We start from the raw sequence: 19456 nt of genomic DNA on the forward strand, positions 1-19456 counted from the left end.
TGCGTGCGTGCGCGATGGCAGTGGTGATGGGGGCTTGGTGAGGTCTGCCGTCAGTACCAAGTTCCACAAAACACCGGAATTGATCGATGTTGTTCCTTCTCACGAGACCTGATTGCCGACCGGAATCTAGCGAGAAGGAATGATGAAAAATTGCTGCAGATTCTTGAGTTGAAACTGCGGAACTGGGGCTTTACCGTACATATTTTAATACACATAAGTCGCACCGGAGTAGAAGTCGCAGGACCAGCCAAACTATTACTGGTGTTTTACAGTGTAACTAAGCACCAAACGCAGCAGCACTCCTAATCTCGTTGTATATCCACTATGCAAAGACAATAAAGGCTTTCTATTCTATTCTATAAAAAAGTGTGATTTATAGTCCTGACAATAAGCTACAAGGAATAGATCTAAAGAAGGGAGAGGACTTCAGGTACCTCGGGTCAACAGAGCAGAGTGATGGAGAGAATGTGGAAAGGAGGTGAAGAATCGTGTGCAGGCAGGCTGGAACGGGGGGAGGAAAGTATCAGGTGTGCTCTGTGATAGGACGAAGGGACAGGTCTACAAGACAGTGGTGAGGACAGCCATGATGGACGGCTTAGAGACAGTGGTGAGGACAGCCATGATGGACGGCTTAGAGACAGTGTCTCTGAGGACAAGACAGGAGGCGGAGCTAGAAGTGGAGGAGATGAAGATGCTGAGGTTCTCCTTGGGAGTGACCAGGTTGGACAGGATTGGAAATGAGACAATAAAAGGGACAGTGAAGGGTAGACGTTTTGGAGACGAGGTCAGAGAGACCAGACTTTGATGGTTTGGACATGTCCAGAGGAGAGACAGGGACTATATCGGTAGAAGGATGCTGAGGATGGAACTGCCAGGGAACAGGACTAGAGGACGATCCAGGAGAAGAGACATGGACGTAGTGAGGGAGGACATGAGAGTGGCTGGTGTTGGGGAGGACGATGCAAAGGACAGGGTGAGGTGGAGAAGGTTGGGTTGCTGTGGCGATCCCTCGGGGGACAAGCTGAAAGTACAGTAGTAATAGTAGTAGTACAGTAGTAGTTGTACGACTAGTCCTAAAGTATCGGCCACCTCGACTGAATTTGTGTCATTGAAAACAGAAAGAAAAACATTTCCCAATTTAAAGAATACGCAACCAAGTATTGATCTGCATGGCGTGAATATGTGGCTGAAGTGCTGAGTTGCGTTATGATGTGTATCATCATTGTATGTGTGTCTCAGGGCTGTGCTCGGGTTGGCCTGAGTGCAGGAACTGGTATTGGTGTGTCCTCTGCACTGGTCAGCAACCAGAACTCCAGCAATGACAACAACAACAACCGTCACCAGAACAACGACGTTGACTTGCCTCCTGCTCCTCCGCCTGTCAACAACAACAACAACAACAACCAAAGGCAGCAGCAAAATGGTAACGCTGTGTCCGTCTGCATTCTTATTTCCTTAAAAAATGTCACGATTTATTTGTAAACTAACATTCAGATTTAATCCAAGTTTACCCAACAATCCTAATAATTGTTACATCTTAAATGTCTTAAAAAAGCTGCACATAAAAGCTTTTTGGGTTTATTCGCATTTACAAAGATAAATTGAACAACATAGAACATGTTGGAGAATATTTTGGTTGGGGACATGGGGACTTGCGTCTTTTGGGGTCAGCCTTTCCTGAAGGACAAAGACGACATGCCTGTCTCTCTGTTTGTTTCTCATATGTGACTCCCTCAGCATGAGGTGACCAGTTTCTGACACTAACACGATGTAGAGAAGGCATGTGCAAACTACGGCCCGGGGGCCATATACGGCCCTTTGGGCTCTGTAATCCGGCCCACCGAACTTGTCCGCATAATATCATTAAATTTCATTTTATTGTAATTAAGCCTACCTCATTCATTTGACCTTTTCCCTGTAATGCATCCTGTAAAAGGCCCAATCCTGTCATTAATGTCATTAATATTGGCTCACACAGATACTCCATCTCTTCCTGGCCCCGCCCCTCTGTCAAAGTTTTCCCACCCCTGTGTGTGTGTGAGACAGAAATACATCAGATATTAGAAACGCACATCAGAAGTGGTTTGATAGATTGCTTTCATATATTTCTGTGAAGGGAAGCAGCTGAAATGTTGTTTCTACAGCACTGATGCAGGATGAAGACGATGAGGAGGATGAGCAGTTGATATTGCACGAGGACAGTGTGGAGGCTGAGCCTCAGGTAGAGCTGAAGGAACCGGTGGAAGGAGCCCACATACCTGCTGGGACCAGCCGTCCTGCTGATGAGGAGCGAGCAGGTCTCAAGAGTTTCCATATTGACTGTGATTGTCCCCCTTTGACCTTCGGCCCACCTGTGTAATCACAGGTGTCTGTCTGTCCATCCGTCTGTTCGCAAGACAACTCAGAAAGGTCCGGACGGATCTTGATGAAATTTCCAATAAATGATCCAGAAGAGATCCGAGTTTATGGATTAGTTTGAAATAATCTGTAATATTGCAGTCAATGGCTATACTACATTAAATAAATAAAAAAGAGGAATATAATCTTACCAATAAACTTTATATTATGCACTTGTAATAGCTATTAAACAAGTATTACATCAATATATACTCACCATTATTTGTGGTCTCAATAATCGTCCTTCATGTTAACGTTGTTTTGTTTCATAAATTCCACATTCTTGTCTTTTACTTCGGGGTTCTTGTCTTGTAATCCAGGGTTCTTGTTTTTTAATCCCTGGTTCTTGTCTTTTACTTCAGGGTTCTTGTCTTGTAATCCAGGGTTCTTGTTTTTTAATCCCTGGTTCTTGTCTTGTAATCCAGGGTTCTTGTTTTTTAATCCCTGGTTCTTGTCTTGTAATCCAGGGTTCTTGTTTTTTAATCCCTGGTTCTTGTCTTGTAATCCAGGGTTCTTGTTTTTTAATCCCTGGTTCTTGTCTTGTAATCCCTGGTTCTTGTTTTTTACTTCGGGGTTCTTGTCTTGTAATCCAGGTTTCTTGTTTTTTAATCCCTGGTTCTTGTCTTTTACTCCAGGGTTCTTGTTTTTTAATCCCTGGTTTTTTTCTTTTACTTCGGGGTTCTTGTCTTGTAATCCAGGGTTCTTGTTTTTTAATCCCTGGTTCTTGTCTTGTAATCCAGGGTTCTTGTTTTTTAATCCCTGGTTCTTGTCTTTTACTTTGGGGTTCTTGTCTTGTAATCCAGGGTTCTTGTTTTTTAATCCCTGGTTCTTGTCTTGTAATCCAGGGTTCTTGTTTTTTAATCCCTGGTTCTTGTCTTTTACTCCAGGGTTCTTGTTTTTTAATCCCTGGTTCTTTTCTTTTAATTCGGGGTTCTTGTCTTGTAATCCAGGGTTCTTGTTTTTTAATCCCTGGTTCTTGTCTTTTACTTTGGGGTTCTTGTCTTGTAATCCAGGGTTCTTGTTTTTTAATCCCTGGTTCTTGTCTTGTAATCCAGGGTTCTTGTTTTTTAATCCCTGGTTCTTGTCTTTTACTTCGGGGTTCTTGTCTTGTAATCCAGGGTTCTTGTTTTTTAATCCAGGGTTCTTGTCTTTTACTTTGGGGTTCTTGTCTTGTAATCCAGGGTTCTTGTTTTTTAATCCCTGGTTCTTGTCTTTTACTTTGGGGTTCTTGCCTTGTAATCCAGGGTTCTTGTTTTTTAATCCCTGGTTCTTGTCTTGTAATCCAGGGTTCTTGTTTTTTAATCCCTGGTTCTTGTCTTGTAATCCAGGGTTCTTGTTTTTTAATCCCTGGTTCTTGTCTTGTAATCCAGGGTTCTTGTTTTTTAATCCCTGGTTTATTTATTTATTTATTTATTTCTGGTTTATTTGAATATGGACAAATACAAATCATAGACACATGTAGCACAAGTATCTGATGTTTGCATTATAGCGCTTATAGCTGAAGCTAATTTGCAGCACCTGTCCATAGATGGGCTTTTAACACAGATATTCATAAAAACATGGAAAGGAAGGAAAATTGTTTTAAAAAGTCATCTATGCATGTTTTTATCACAGAACTAAAACAATTAAGAATAAAACAAGACAGTAATAAAAAAGAAATGTTAGAGATAAAACTATGTACACATTTAAACATGGGTACAGTGCTGCTGCTTGCACATCCAAGATTTCATTTCTTTTTTGAAGGAGACCAATTGTGTCATAGATTTTAGGTGGACAGGGAGCAGATTCCACAGACTAGCACCTTTCACAGAGAGAGCGGATTGTGCGAAAGATGTTTTTCGGGGGGGCACCTTACAGTCCCCACCTGAGGCTGCCCGGGTGGACCTGCCAGAGCTCTGCAGTCTGATGACAAACCTGCTCAGTGGTTCTGGTGCAAAGCCATTCACACATTTAAAAAACTGTTTAAGAACACTTAAATTAATAACATTTAAGAAGGATAAAAACTTGTGTTTTGATAAAATATGGCAATGGTGAAATCTAATGGGCTTTTGGTCAAACACCTTCAGGGCCCCGTGGTAAAGGCTCTCTATTGGCCTGAGCGTGGTCTGACTCGTTTGTGACCAAACAGTGGCTCCATAAGACAGACGAGAGAGGATTATAGAGTTTAAAAACACCATTGCACAGCCGGGAGTCAAGCATTGTCTAATTAATTTAAAACAATTGGTGTTGGATCGGATGGATTTACATAACCTTTTAATGTGGCTTTTGAAATTTAAGTGCGAGTCTAAAATTATTCCTAGATATTCCACCTCTGATACCTGTTCAATTAACTCGTCGTTTATTTTGATCTGCAAGGGGGTGACTGGGGCTTTTTTAATGGAGAAATGGATGCATTTGGTTTTCTTTGTATTTAGAGTTAAGCAGGATTCTTTTAGCCATGTGGAGATCTTATTTAAACTATGTGTCAACTTTTCATTTATTGCAGTACAGTCTTTACCAGAAATGTGGACAACCGTGTCATCAGCATACATCTGTATGTTCTTGTCTTTTACTTCGGGGTTCTTGTCTTGTAATCCAGGGTTCTTGTTTTTTAATCCCTGGTTCTTGTCTTTTACTTCAGGGTTCTTGGTCTCTCTCTGTGCCGAAGCCGCTTTTAACCCATTGTGGCCTCGTTGTCGAAGCTAATCAGCTGTTGTAGCTAAACCCTTGTTTGAAGTCTGACTCCTGGTTTGTCTGTTAAAAGTTTTCTTTTCTTCTTCCTCCTGTTTGACTTTTCTCCTTAGCAAAGAAGCTCTCAAAATAAGTTTTTGTTTGTTTGTTTTTTATTAATCTTCACTAGTTCACGTCTGTTTTTAGTAACGTATCACGTAAAGCATGAAAATTCACAGGCGAATGTTACGTTGGAGAAAATCCAGTCGTTTTTCAAAATAAAACACCTTTTAGACGCTAATAATCGATGCAACGGAAATTGCATAAATTAGTTATTCTTTCTGTACCGGTGGTTGGGCACCCCTGCTCCAGAACCTTTTGATGATGGTCCACATCACCATGTGGGTGTGTAAATCTAATGAGAGGAGTGAGCTGCTTGGTGGGGGTCTGCGCTCTCTGAGTGCTATCAGACTTACTTTCATCTCATCTCATGTTGTTTCATGTCTGCTCCCTTCCCAACTCTAGGTCCCAGTGGTTTAGTTCAGCAGTACCGACAAGCTGGCGTCAATGTTCCCAAGCCTCCACCGGCTACCTCTGACTCGGACAGTGAGGAAGAAGAAGGCCTCGTTTCAAGATTAATCCCAACAACCACATTACAGCAGCAAGCCTCCTGCACGAAAGGTACCAGCAGAACATTAACGCAACCAGACAAAAGGGTAGTGTGTTTGTGGAGCTCGCCATTTCAATTCAATTCAGTTCAGTTTTATTTCTGTAGCACCAGATCACAACAGGAAGTCGTCTCAAGGCTTTACAGGATTAGCAGGGAAACACAGAACCCAACTTGACCCACAAGAGCAAGAACTTTGGAGACGGAGGCAAGAAAAACTTCCCTTTAACAGGCAGAAACCTTGGACAGAACCTAGGCTCATGGTGGGTGCCTGTCTGTCTACCGGCTGGCTTGACAAAGAGAGAGAGAGAGCGAGACAGAGAGACAAGGACAGGTCGGAGGAGAGGCAAAAACAGAGATCTTATTCTTGCCATTCTGCCTCGCCCTCTGGAGGCATTTGGCTGACCTCCGACCTGTGGGAACCCCAGGTATTTGTAGTTGTTCATCTCTTAAACTTCTCGAAGAGAGAGTGATAGACGGAGCAGGGGCACACAAAAACATCATGTATTTCCACTATATCCAGTGATTCACAGCATATAACCTGAATATAGAGCTGCTATATAAAACTATAAATACTAATACTAGCAGTAAGTACATCCGGTTTGACAGCCACAGGTCCAGGTTCTGTCCATGTTTCTAAAATATGAATAACCAGATGAAGAGGGAGGAGCTCAGTGTGTCATTGGAGGTTTTGCAAGCAGTCTTGGCCGATGACAGCATATTGATATGGATTATCTATAAACTTCGTTAAAAAGTTAAGTCTGTAGTCTACTCTTCAAAGAATCTTTATTTGTCATATTCTTACGCATTTGCACATGCAAAAGTACGAAACTGGACCCTGGTCCCGTTTTCAACCATAAAAAGTACATAAAACAACTTCATAATATACACTATAAAACATAATATACACTATTAAATATCCTAAGTGTGCAAAGGGTTCTTCAGTTAGTTCAAAGAGCATTTGAGCATTTGGGAGGGGGTATGCATGTGTGTATATGTGTGTGTGGGGGACAGGGTGGAAATGGTCCTATGGAGTACTCCCAGAGTTCAATAATCTGGCGGCTTCGGGAAAGAAGTTTCTCAGTCTGGTGGTCCTGGACTTGATGCTGCACCACCTTCTGCCTGACGGGACAGGGGTAAATAAAAGGTCTGTGCAGGGTGGTGGAGGTCCTTCAGGGTGCTGGTGGGTAGTCTGCCATGCCACACGGTGATGCCAGTGCAGAGGCTGCTCTCCATCGCCCCTCGGTAGAAGGTCCTCTGGACCGGGCTCCCCAGGTCGGCACGCCGAAGCTTCCTGAGGAAGTAGAGGTGCTGGTGGGCAGCCTTGATCAGCAGGGAGGTGTTGTAGCTCCAGGTGAGGTCCTCAGACACGAGACAACATCCACTTCTGCACCTCTGATGTGCAGGGGACGGGGGCACTGTCTGGCTCTCCGGAGGTCCACCACCATGGGTCCAAGTGGCGTCGATGGAGCCTTTGATGTGGGCCTCTCAAAGCGCTTCATGACTACCGGCCGATAGTCATTCAGGCTTGCCACTCTGGAGGACTTGGGAACCGGGATGATGGTTGTGGCGTTCAGGCAAGCCGGGATGGAAGCTTCCTGAAGTGAGGCGTTCAAAAACATTTAAAACTGAAGGAAGACAGGGAAAGCTTTTGTGAACAAGTTATTGGTGCTTTTCTTCAGAAAGAGTAATGCATACACTTTATTTATATGTAAAGGACCATAATGACTTGATTTTTTGTTTAAATATATTTTTGGGTGCTACATGCTGGTATTTTTAAACCTGTTACCTGCTGCAAATGAAATAGTGAATAAGCTACTCGGTTGGGTTTGTAAATTTGATTGTAAGGATCTCAGAGCCTCACCAGCCACGAACCTCGCCGCACATTACTGCTATATATGTATACTCCTCATTTTCCACGGGGGTTACGTTCCAAAAACAACCCGCAATAAGTGAAATCCACAATGTAGTAATCTTTATTTATTTCAATTATTATACATGTACATAAATGTTTTAAGGCTGTAAAACCCCTCACCACACACTTTATACATGTTTAACAGTCAGGCATTAATCTAAATAGATTGTTTCAGTATTATAGAATGAAACCAAAGATCAAAACCTTTTCAGAACTAAACATTTGTTTGAGAAATATAAATATATAGTACGTACAGTAAACGTTTTCCTGTTAATAATGTTAAGGCGTGCAGGTCGAGGAAAGAGCCGCTTGGAGTGCAGAAGAACAAATATTCTACTCGTGCTGTCTTTAGCCTCTCATGCTGCTTTATTGGATAGCTTAGCACAGCGGAACGGCAGCGGCTACATGTAGCAACAGGAAGAAACAAAACCCAAAAGGGACGTGACGTTTATGCTCCTACAAAATAAAAGCCTCTTTTTACACAGAGAATAAGAGCGCTATTAAACAAACGCTTAACAAATAAACATGGTAGCTTTTAGAAATAACGAATTTAATTTTAATGATCAACCTACGAGGTTGAACACATGAGAAATGATTAATTTGAATGAATTGCATTAAAACTCCGAAGCAGCGAAGTCGCGGAAGATGAACCGCATTATATCGAGGGACAACTGTATTTGTATTTGGTGGTGTATTTTTCTGTAATGTCTTCAGCAACAACGGTCTGAGTTTTATTAAAGCTATAATCTCTACGGTAGATTCAAGATTCAAGATACTTTATTATCATTATGTAAACATAATAAAATTGTGTGAAAGCCCACGGCTTAAGGCACTTGTCGGAACATAACGAAAAACAAAATCTCTCTTAAAGCAACAATATATATACACGAGAGAATGAGAATCGGCAAACAATAGTGCAAATCAGCAACAGCAGCACAGTGGGACAGGCACAGAGCGTCCCCAGTGGGACAGGCACAGAGCGTCCCCAGCGGGACAGGCACAGAGCGTCCCCAGCGGGACAGGCACAGAGCGTCCCCAGTGGGACAGGCACAGAGCGTCCACAGCGGGACAGGCACAGAGCGTCCCCAGCGGGACAGGCACAGAGCATCCACAGCAGGACAGGCACAGAACGTCCCCAGCGGGACAGGCACAGAGCGTCCCCAGCGGGACAGGCACAGAGCGTCCCCAGCGGGACAGGCACAGAGCGTCCCCAGCGGGACAGGCACAGAACGTCCCCAGCGGGACAGGCACAGAGCGTCCCCAGCGGGACAGGCACAGAGCGTCCATTCCGAGTCCCAGATCGCTACGAGGGAACGGCTGCTTTCACAGCTCGGGGGAAGAAGCTGTTCCTGAGCCTCGCTGTGCTGCTTCTTATTGTCCTGAACTGCTTCCCTGATGGGGGCGGGACAAACGGTTTGTGGCCCGGGTGGGTGGGGTCTGAGGCGATGCGTCTGGCCCTCCTCTGGACTCTGGAGGTGTAAACAGAGTCCAGATCAGGCAGACGGTGCCCCACAATCCCCTGAGTAGACGGAGTAAACAATTGAACATCAACACACAGCTGGGTTACAAATTTCACTTTATACACATAAATGAGACTGGGAGTAGGACTAGGCTGCGTCGTCTCTCAAGGTATCACATCCTAATAGTTTTTTTTTTTAAACCTGTTTTTAGCATTTCACAATATATTTTGGTATATATTGAAATCGTTGTCTCCTCTACCAGAGGCCTGGGAGCGACAGGGTTCTGCGTAGGATCTTAGCTGTCCTTAGGACTGCGTGCTTCTGCATGGAGATGTTTGTCCACCACCAGCACTCTGTCAGGCTGGTTGGATGTCACCAGTTTATCTGTCTGGATCAGGAAGACGTCCCACATCTTGACTCTGGGGTCTCCAGTCCGTACTCGGTACAGATGTTCCTGTACACTAGGCCCTCTACCTCTACCATGCCTTGCCTGCCAGCATCTTGCACCCTGCTGTGATGTGATGTGCTGCACCGTCTCGGGGGCTTCTTTGCACAACCTGCACCGGGGGTCCTGTCTGGTGTGGTCGACCCCACCCTCTATTGATCTTGTAATTTATTGTCATTCATTGTCATTTTGCATCGGTGTAAAATCATTTTAAATTTGTTAGTTTGCATCGGTGGTGTAAAATCATTTTATCTTTCTAATGTTACTTTGCATCAATTGAGTAATTTAATATTAGTTTTATTTGTATTTGTATTGTTAAATGTTGATGATTTATGTACGAAGGACTTTCAACGGAAACAAGACCGCAAGGGCTTTTTAGAAATGCTCCTCTTAGACAGGATGTGTGACTGTACTTGTACTGTAATACATGCTACTGTGTGACTGTACTTGTACTGTAATACACGCTACTGTTTGACTGTACTTGTACTGTAATACATGCTACTGTGTGACTGTACTTGTACTGTAATACATGCTACTGTGTGACTGTACTTGTACTGTAATACATGCTACTGTGTGACTGTACTTGTACTGTAATACATGCTACTGTGTGACTGTACTTGTACTGTAGTACATGCTACTGTTTGACTGTACTTGTACTGTAATACATGCTACTGTGTGACTGTACTTGTACTCTAATACATGCTACTGTGTGACTGTACTTGTACTGTAATACATGCTACTGTGTGACTGTACTTGTACTGTAATACATGCTACTGTGTGACTGTACTTGTACTGAAATACACGCTACTGTTTGACTGTACTTGTACTGTAATACACGCTACTGTTTGACTGTACTTGTACTCTAACACTCTATCTAATAAATATATTCATCATATTCATCTTTAGTTCCTGTTCTTGTGCTACCATAATTATTACCTCCATGTCTTTCAGTCATGCCTCTTCCAGCCACTGGTATGTTGTTCCTATGTCGACTACCGCTTCAGTTTGTCGGTAATACATGCCATGCAGGGGCGTGTCCTTCCATGATAGCTCATCTGGCTCCTCCTCCTTACTGGGCTTCTGTTGCCTGAGGCATTCACTTAGCAGTTCATCACTGGGGGCCATTTTCTTGATCTCCTCTTGTAGGGATGTAGTTTCCTCCTGGATAGTGGCCTTGATGCTCACTAGTCTTTAGCCCCTTTCCTTCCCCTTTGTCTACAGCCTCAGGATGCAGGACTTACGGTGAAACTCTCCATGCAATTTAAGGAGCTTTCTTGTCTTATCAGTAGCTTGTATCTCTTCCAGTGGTGAAGATATTACGCCAGCGGGGTATCTGATTACTGGTAGGGCACAGCTGGTAATGGCCTGGATCTTATTCTTGCCTTTCACCCGACTCTGGGGGACCTGCCTCGCCCTCTGTAGGCATTTGGTTGACCTCCTAGCTGCCTCCTCATAGTGTGGGATCCCCAGGTATTTGTAGTTGTTCATCTCTTAAACTCATCGAACCTGCCTCTAAAGGAAGACTTTGAGTGAACAGTGAAGTAGGACATTAATTATAGACAGGCGGTCACATTAAAGTGAATGTCTCTCTCTGATGCACACTAACTGCACCAAAACAAATCCCAGTGACTCATATGGCAATACAGTACTGAACTGAATTGAAATGGCTCCTCTAGTTATAGGTAGTCAAAAATGATGCCCATTGAATAGTGGCCATAACATGAAATAAGACACTTCAGAACACTTCTGGCACAACCGAAACAAATATGTACAACTTTGTGAACATATTTTGTTACTATGGACTATTGTGAATTTTATCAATAACTTTTAACATCTCTTTCTCTCTCACACACACACACACACTTTGACTGACAAAAATAGTCACAAATGCGCAGAAACAGTTACTGCATTGCATAACAGATCTGTCTTTGCATTTGCAGGTAAAGGAAAGACTCCTCTGCGGCGGAGCAACAATTTTACGGCATCAGTTGTGGTCCGTGCAGATGGAAAAAAAGAGATGTCAGAAAGTAGCTGTGATAAGAGCTGTCAGGTGAGCAGTGAACAGATCAAAGCAGACATGAAGGCTGCTGCTGAGAACAGCAAGAGGAGTAACAGTAAAATAGTCGATCTTGGGGCTGAGCCCACTACAAGGCACGGACCTGACGGTGGGAGTGTAGGGGCAGCTTCAAGGAGTGAAGTGAAACTGTCAAGAGAATCTATTGGCAGGGTTGGACCTGCCCTACCCATATCCAGGCAGGGATATGGGAGCATGGTGGTAGGGACCGCCTACACAACCAAAACCACCTCTACCGCTACGAGAACCGACAAAACTAGTGACTGCAAAGACAGACCCTTTGACACCCCTGATGGTGTGGGCAGTGTGGATGTCACAGGTACTTCCATCGATGGATCTAGGAGACCAGCACTGGCAGTTAAGAGACAAACCCCCCCTGCTGGATCTGTCTCTGGTGTTGGTTCAGGTTCCCAGCAGGATCACACAAGCGAGAAAGACTTTGTTCCTAGACGACCTTTGACCAGATCTTGTACTCGTATGTCTTCCGTGTCCCTGATGCCTGAGACAGGTAAGGTTATAGTTACAAACACACAACTAATGCTCAACTTATGTTTAGAAGCTCAGAATTAGACTTCACAACTGGCATGCCTCTCAGTTAATAATTTGGCAATGTATATATTATGGTACAGAAAATTGTGTTATAAAATGACACTACAGTAACACCATGATCTTGAATGATGCTTCATTGACTGAATTTTTTACTTGTGTTAAGCATACAATCAAAAACCCTCCTGGTTTCATGACCTAAACCAAATAGTGAGTCGGCCATCTTGGACAGTGCCTCCAAGATGAAGACAAGTTATCAAAGTCTTCTGCATCACTGTAAAGTATCCCCCCCACTGTGCACTGGATTTTAACAAACTTCTCTACTCTGGGTTTAAGTCTACAGGCTTAATATTTGGTAGATAAAATGTAAATATAGCAGCTATGAAAAGTTGTCAAATAATTGTTGGATACCTAAAAAGGATTGGCATGGGTGTCTTGGCAAATTTCTTTCATTCACCATCAGCAGAAGTTGTTATATTTCCACTGTTTGTTTCAATGTTCACTATGGTTAGCTGGAATTGAGTCAAAATAGCTTTAAGACCTTGATGATAACCCGTGTGTTACCCTTACAAAAAGTTGCCATGTTTATTTTCTAGAAAGAGTCCAAGTCCAACGAAAAGTCATGGTGGTGGGGGCATCTTTCATGGTAAATTGACAGCTGATATTTTATTCTTTGAAACTCACAACAGTTTCTTGGCATATCAGATGGCCATTGATGATATTCTTTCTGTATTTTCTTTGTTCTGCTCATTTTTACGGAAGGGCTCAAAGGGCAATACGCCTCATGCCAACGAAGGTCAATGTGTCTGGAGTGCACCGCCTTTTGTGGAATTGCAGGGAAAAGGCAGTATGAATGAGGTTTAATAATGATGTAATAAATTATCATTTGGACAAGTTTGGCGGGCTGGATTAAAAAAGCCTAATGGGCTGGTTATGGCCCGTAGGCCAGGCATGGGCAAACCCAGGCCCGGGGGCCATATGCGGCCCGTTGGTCTTTTTAATGCGGCCCGCCAAATTTATCCAAATTATATCATTAAATAAAATTGTATTATAATTAAACCTCATTCATTTGACCTTTTCTCTGTAATGCTGCCTGTGAAATGCCAAATCCTTTAATGCAATAGCTTTCATGTGTCATTTATATTAGCTCACAGAAACGCTCCATCCATCTGTTCTTGGTCCGGCCCCTCTGTCAAATTTTTAGAACCTATTGTGGCCCGCGAATCAAAAGGTTTGCCCACCCCTGCTGTAGGACCTAGTTTGGCCATTCCTAGACTGGCGTGTAAAAACGTTTCCCCCTTGGTGCTTAATATAGTATAATATAATCTGAAAAAACTGCATACATTCATTTAAATTAAAATCTATACCAAAATGTATTTAAATTGGCTGTATTAATCAGCAATTAATATACCTCAATCAACAAACTGTTGATCCAAGTACCAACTCAAAATTGCTGTTTAGGGACATAAGCGTGTGAATGAACGTGTGAGTGAATTGAAGACGAAGGCTACGTTCACACCGCAGTGCTTAATGCCCAATTTGGATTATTTTGTCAAATCCTAATTATATTTTTTTTGTAAGTTCTTAACATTTACAATTAAATGTGACTTGTGTGCGAGTTCCTGTGTGAACTTCATACGACCAAAAAGTGTCACGCATGTGCAGAAGAGGACATAACGACGTCGCACGCTCGGTGTCTGCGGACGCAAATATGGATGGTAACAGTTCAACCTGCTGTCCAACCAGAGCCAGCACATTTATAACTTAACTCTTTGAGTGCCATTGACGTCTAAGGACGTTTTTTGAAACCCAAACATTTACTGCCAACCCTGACATTGAAATCTGCCTCTCTCCAATGGACAATAACTTCAGAACGCAAAATGGTAGGAACACACTTATTTTTTTCTGGTGAAAGAAGAGACTTTAATCTTTCATTGGCTGTGGGTGTGTGCATAGTGTAGCGAGATAACTCTTGAAATGAAATGTTGGTGATGATCCAGAAGAGATCCTGAATTCTGGATCAGTTTGACATTTTCATTAACATTGCAGTCAATGGAACTTCAAAATTTATTCCTCAATATCTTGGTTGGTTATTGACCGATATTTGTGTAATTTGACAGTCATGGAGGCTGGGGACCTTTATCTCACCACCGAATTTTGTCTGGATCGGATCCAGAATGATGCTCAGAAAAAAATATTTAATTTTAACATTGAAAACCACATTTACGGATTCAAAAATCAGTTAAATACACATTGACGCCGATTCACTTTTGCTTTTCATGGTTGATGTATAAAGACACCAAGAACAATTTATAACCCATCGGCTGAATGCCAGGCTTGTCTCCCAAAGTGTGGTCCAGCTCTTTGTGAAATGGAAATGTAACGCTTCGCTAGTCTTTAGCCTCCTTATATTTGGCTCGGAGACTCTCTTTTTCTTTGGCATTGGAGCCAGGACCGTTTATAAACACACACGGTCATTCCTTTGGAAATGTTTTCAAACCCAGCCCGGTTCCGATCAGACCACTTGAGTTTGGCCTGAATAGTACTGGCTGCATTATCCTCCACCATGTTTATCGTTTCACACCTACTCCCGCTTACTTGAACGCACAATAGTGACGTGTATCAATGACGTGTATGTCGGATAAATGCAACCTGGCCGTTCTGATAGGAGTCGCATGGCAAAGTCCGGATACAGGTTACGTAGGGGAGAAAATTTAATTTGGGTCACTTTAGCCTGCTGTCTGAACGAGGAAGAGGAAGGGGGAGATCACTCTGCCCTTTGTTCTGATGCAATTCCTTGAATTGCCGGATCTGACGAGGTGTTTCTTTCTGTTGTGGGTTATGTTTAAACTGCACCTGATCCTCAGTGAAATGGTTTTGTGATTGATGGAGACACCAATAGTTTGCTTCTGTAGAACCGCACCAGAGTCAGAAAAGGACACCCTGGAGTTTTCAGTGGGTCTCCTCCAATGGAAGGTGAGGGTCTGACCCATGTGTGACTGTAGCATCGTCACCTTGGATAATGGGTCTTGTATGTACTTCCATTGTTTGGAAGATTCTGGCCTAAATTGTCTTTTACATTTACATGAGGTTCTGCTAAAGGAACCTTGGCTTTTTGTTTTGTGTAATACTTGGATCATGCAGCCCAACATTCCCATTTTAGTCTGAAGTTTGGGCAATCGGCGAGTTTTCAAAGCAATGTTTAAGGGCTAAACACTTCTGTCTATTGCATTAAGTGTGTCCTGAATCTTGCATGATCCTTGTTTTCCTTACAAGGTTTGAGGCATTTCACAGTGTTACTCTGCTTAACACAGTGTTATCTTCTTAACACATACCTGAACGTTAAATAAACCCAACGATATGAAATTCCACATGACAAAATGTGACTGAGGTCGGAAAGGAAGAAAATTCAAAGGCTTACCCCTGGAAAGGTTTGGGGTTAGCCTGTGGAATGGGTGAAATATGGTTGAACAAAATTAACTACAAAAATATCCTTCTTGAGCGTTCACGCTCGCACTCGTAGAAACACTCTGCCCAAAGATTCTCCAGCGGCCACGATAAACTCAGTGGTAGTCAGTCCACATTGAGGTTTTTCCAGAAAGTCCCCTTGCTCATATATAACTAATAAACAACAATTTAGAATAGAATAGAATAGAAAGCCTTTATTGTCCTTGCATAGTGGCTACACAATGATATTAGGAGCGCTGCTCCGTCTGGTGCTTAATGACAACATGAAATTTAGTAATAACAGAAAATTCAGGTAATAGGACAATAAACAATTGGATTCACGACATGATAAGGCTGCAATCAGTCTTACACAGAGATTTATGGTGAAATTTGTCAATCCATCCGCTCTCTGTGTTTTACTTTTCAGGGACTCCATCTTCATAAACTCCTCCATTATCTCAAAACTGTCATTAATCCCTGGTAAAAATCAGGAGCTGAGCAGTGCCTTTCATGTTGTTACTTTAATCCAGTGCTCGTGAATATAACTTCAAGGATTCTGCCTTTTTGTTTAACTCACTGGCTTCATTCTATAATGTGTTATGAACTGAATTTCTTTTTCTACTTTTGCATTTGCTCTCCAGACACACGAGACCTTACGTACTTACGACTTTCTTTTATGCATGTATTGTATATATGCCCCAAAACTTGATAGAAAGCCGGCCCTCGGGAGCGTGAAAGCCTGATGCTTCCACTTCTTTTCTTGGCTTCATAGTTCTAGTCTAGGATTTCCTAAAGATTCCTGCCGCAAGATGATCGTCCATTGTAGCAGACAAATAAGACTGATTCTGGACTTGATGATGCCAATTGATGTTTGTCACTCTTGTTTTTGCATCGAGGTTCTGAAGGTGGGCTAATTATGCTCAAATCCATTATTCATACCCCTGACAATTGTCCTTTTTTGATAGCGCCCATTGTTGTCACTTCATGTAAATGTGCTAATCTTTGTCCTATAGTTATTTCAACAGCCAATAGAATAAGTACAACAATTTGTTGACAGTGTTATAAGCACTGATACAAATATAATATTTCCAGAAAAGTATAAATTGAGGCCAATGAGAAGAAGGAGCACCGTGTGGAACGATGTCGACAGCGTGTGCACGCCCACAGTGAAGGAAAGGGTTATACGGCCATTTCAAAGCAGTATTACGTCTCTGTGGCTTTGTCAAGCCTAAAACCTGTTAAAATACCTCAGTGGGTGTGGTAGGAAACATGAGGTGTCCCCAAAACACGTCAGGAATATCTGCTGAGAGAACAACGTCCCCCCGGACCACAATCAAGGCCTTAATTTAAACGCTTGACAGGGCAATGACGAAGGTGTCAGGTGTTTCTAGCACCATTAAGCATGGTGGTAGAAACATAACGCCGCGGGGAAGCATTTCTTCCATTGGCACAGGGAAGTCCGTCAAGGTCCGAGGAATCAAGAGGAACTCCAGCTTGGCCACAACTGGAGGTATCAATGGGACCATGATCTGAAGCATACCACCATGGTATGAAGACCTCGTTCAAGAAAAATGGGTCTCATTCATTAATAAATGTGTGGAAAATGTTCTTAGTCTGTTCAGTGAATATGCAAAATCACTGTTGGATTCATGACGTACGCACCAGCTAATATTCCTTCTCACCCTTTTACGGATGTTACTGAATCAGAATCATTCTAAATTGACAGGCTCGTACCCACAATCTGAAATCTGCATGAACCACACCCACATTTCTCTATAAAGGGCCATCCGTTTGATACATCGAAACAAGATCGGCAAAGAGGTGTGACATTGTGCCCCAAAAATCAAAAGAAGAAATTTCACAATAACAGAAATTGAAGTCGTCATTTCAGAGGTGGAGGCAACGAAGCCCGTACTTTTTCAAAGCGTTTGCACTGGAGTCAACAAAAAAGACACCTGGGCTTCCATCATAAAGTGTGTCAGTGAAGTGGCTCTTGAGGATGTCATGCCATCAATGGCTTTGTTCCTATTGCCATCGCCAGCGACACATCCCACTCCTCAGGCTTCCTTTCAGGACGTAAAGTTTTAGCACAGAAGTGGCATACACAGTGTAACTCGGAATGGGGAAGCAGCTAGCTCTAACAAAGGAGCGGCTGAACTATATAAGGCAGAACGTTTTCTCCCCGAACACATTTTAATTGTAACGAAACGTGGTTATTTTGGAAACTGATGCCCAGCAAGACGTACATCACCAAGGAAGAAAAAGCATTACCTGGGAACAAGCCGAGCTTTTTCCCGCCCATCGGATGCTCATCGTTTCTGACGCATGATGATTGGATGATCTGTCTGAGCCGGAATTCCTTTTTGATAGACAGTGAAATAAGTGAATCAGCGATTTTGACGCATTGTCCAAGCGTTTCATTCCGTTGTTCTGAACTGATCCGGAGACTTTACGGATCCCCAGCAACTTTGTGTTTGTTAAAAACGACTAGCGTTGTGTAACATTTATGATGTAGGCCAGAACTAAATGAGCAGCAGGCGTCTGGCACGCTACAACACAACACAACACAAACCTGCATCATGGACTGATTGGCCCCCTCCCATCATGAAGGACTCCACCCACCCTGCATATGGACTGTTTCCCCTCCTCCCATCTGGAAGAAGGTTGCACAGCATCAGGGCCAGAACCACCAGGTTCAGGAACAGCTTCTTCCCTGATGCTGTGAGAGTTATGAACAGTGGATAACTCTGAGGTGGACTATCCAGGTTATAAATGGGACTCAACTTATACCATTGGATGCTGCTACTCGTGGATCTGTGCAATTAACGTGTATATATTTTAAGAAATATTTTGCGTTGAATGAATGTGTTTCTGTTTTAATGACTGTTTGTTATACGCCTTGAGCTGGGACCTGAGTGCAATTTTTGTTCCTTTCATGCGAGTGTTGGAGTGACAATAAGATTCTTGATTCTTGACTTCCCGTTCTACTTTGTCCAATTGACAAATGCCCCTTTCAACCACGTGATGTTGCTCAGAAAGTTCGTTTTGCATTAGAAATCGCAGTGTGAAAGCAGACCTTTCAACAAATTATAAATGCAACAATGTTGCGACTTTCAGCTCCTCGTCAACATTTTGACCCCTGTTGACCGGGGTCAACAGGGGTTCTGATGGCCTCCGTGGTCTGTGCTCACAGAACCATATTGGTTTGTTGAGTCATGAGCTAAACTGTAATCTAAGATTCAGTTATACTCAGTGGCAACTCCAAAGTCCAACCCCTCTCAAGAAGAGAGGTTCCGGAGAGTCCTTGCTGTGTGTCGAGGTGAGGCCAACTATATCCAGTTGGAACTTCTCAACCTCACACACCAGCTCAGGCGCCTTCCCCGCCAGAGAGGTGATGTTCAGACTGATGGCCGGTAAGAGCGGTCACACTGCAGGTGAGCTCCTGGCGAGCTCCTGCATTCCACCTCGATCACTGCTCTACAAGAGAAAACCATCCTAAAAATATTTAACTATTTTGTGCTGATCTATGCTGCAAGTTTACAGGGATTAATTTTCATTGAGTCCCAGGAAGTACATTTACCGAGGATATCAGGAAAAAATGGACCTATTCCGTGCGCCGCTACTTCAGCGAGTTTTAAAACTCTGGGCGAGTTGAAGCGGTTTCACTCCAGGAGCAGAAACACGCACCATCTGGACGGCAGGACAGTAAGGAAAATCATTTGTTTGAGTTTACTTCTGTCTGGAAATATACACCCAAACCCGGGACCTGGAGACGCGAATTCTACTTTTGCGGAGATTCTGGTCAACTCGGCCTTCGTCGCCACTCACAACATCTGGAGCAGCAGCACGTGGAGCA

The 19456-nt window shown here is 43.1% G+C and overlaps 1 protein-coding gene across 1 annotated transcript in view; it reads left to right on the top strand.

The window, feature by feature from the left end:
- Window positions 1-19456, top strand: part of fbxo38 (F-box protein 38) — a 75539-nt gene that overhangs the window by 30981 nt on the left and 25102 nt on the right. The window contains exons 11-14 of the mRNA XM_068740280.1: window positions 1240-1423; window positions 2145-2297; window positions 5572-5727; window positions 11474-12115. Coding sequence (XP_068596381.1) covers window positions 1240-1423; window positions 2145-2297; window positions 5572-5727; window positions 11474-12115 — 1135 coding nt within the window. The remainder of the gene's footprint in view (window positions 1-1239; window positions 1424-2144; window positions 2298-5571; window positions 5728-11473; window positions 12116-19456) is intronic.

The sequence above is a fragment of the Brachionichthys hirsutus genome, chromosome 6, assembly GCF_040956055.1.
Source record: "Brachionichthys hirsutus isolate HB-005 chromosome 6, CSIRO-AGI_Bhir_v1, whole genome shotgun sequence".
In the NCBI taxonomy this organism is placed as follows: Eukaryota; Metazoa; Chordata; class Actinopteri; order Lophiiformes; family Brachionichthyidae; genus Brachionichthys; species Brachionichthys hirsutus.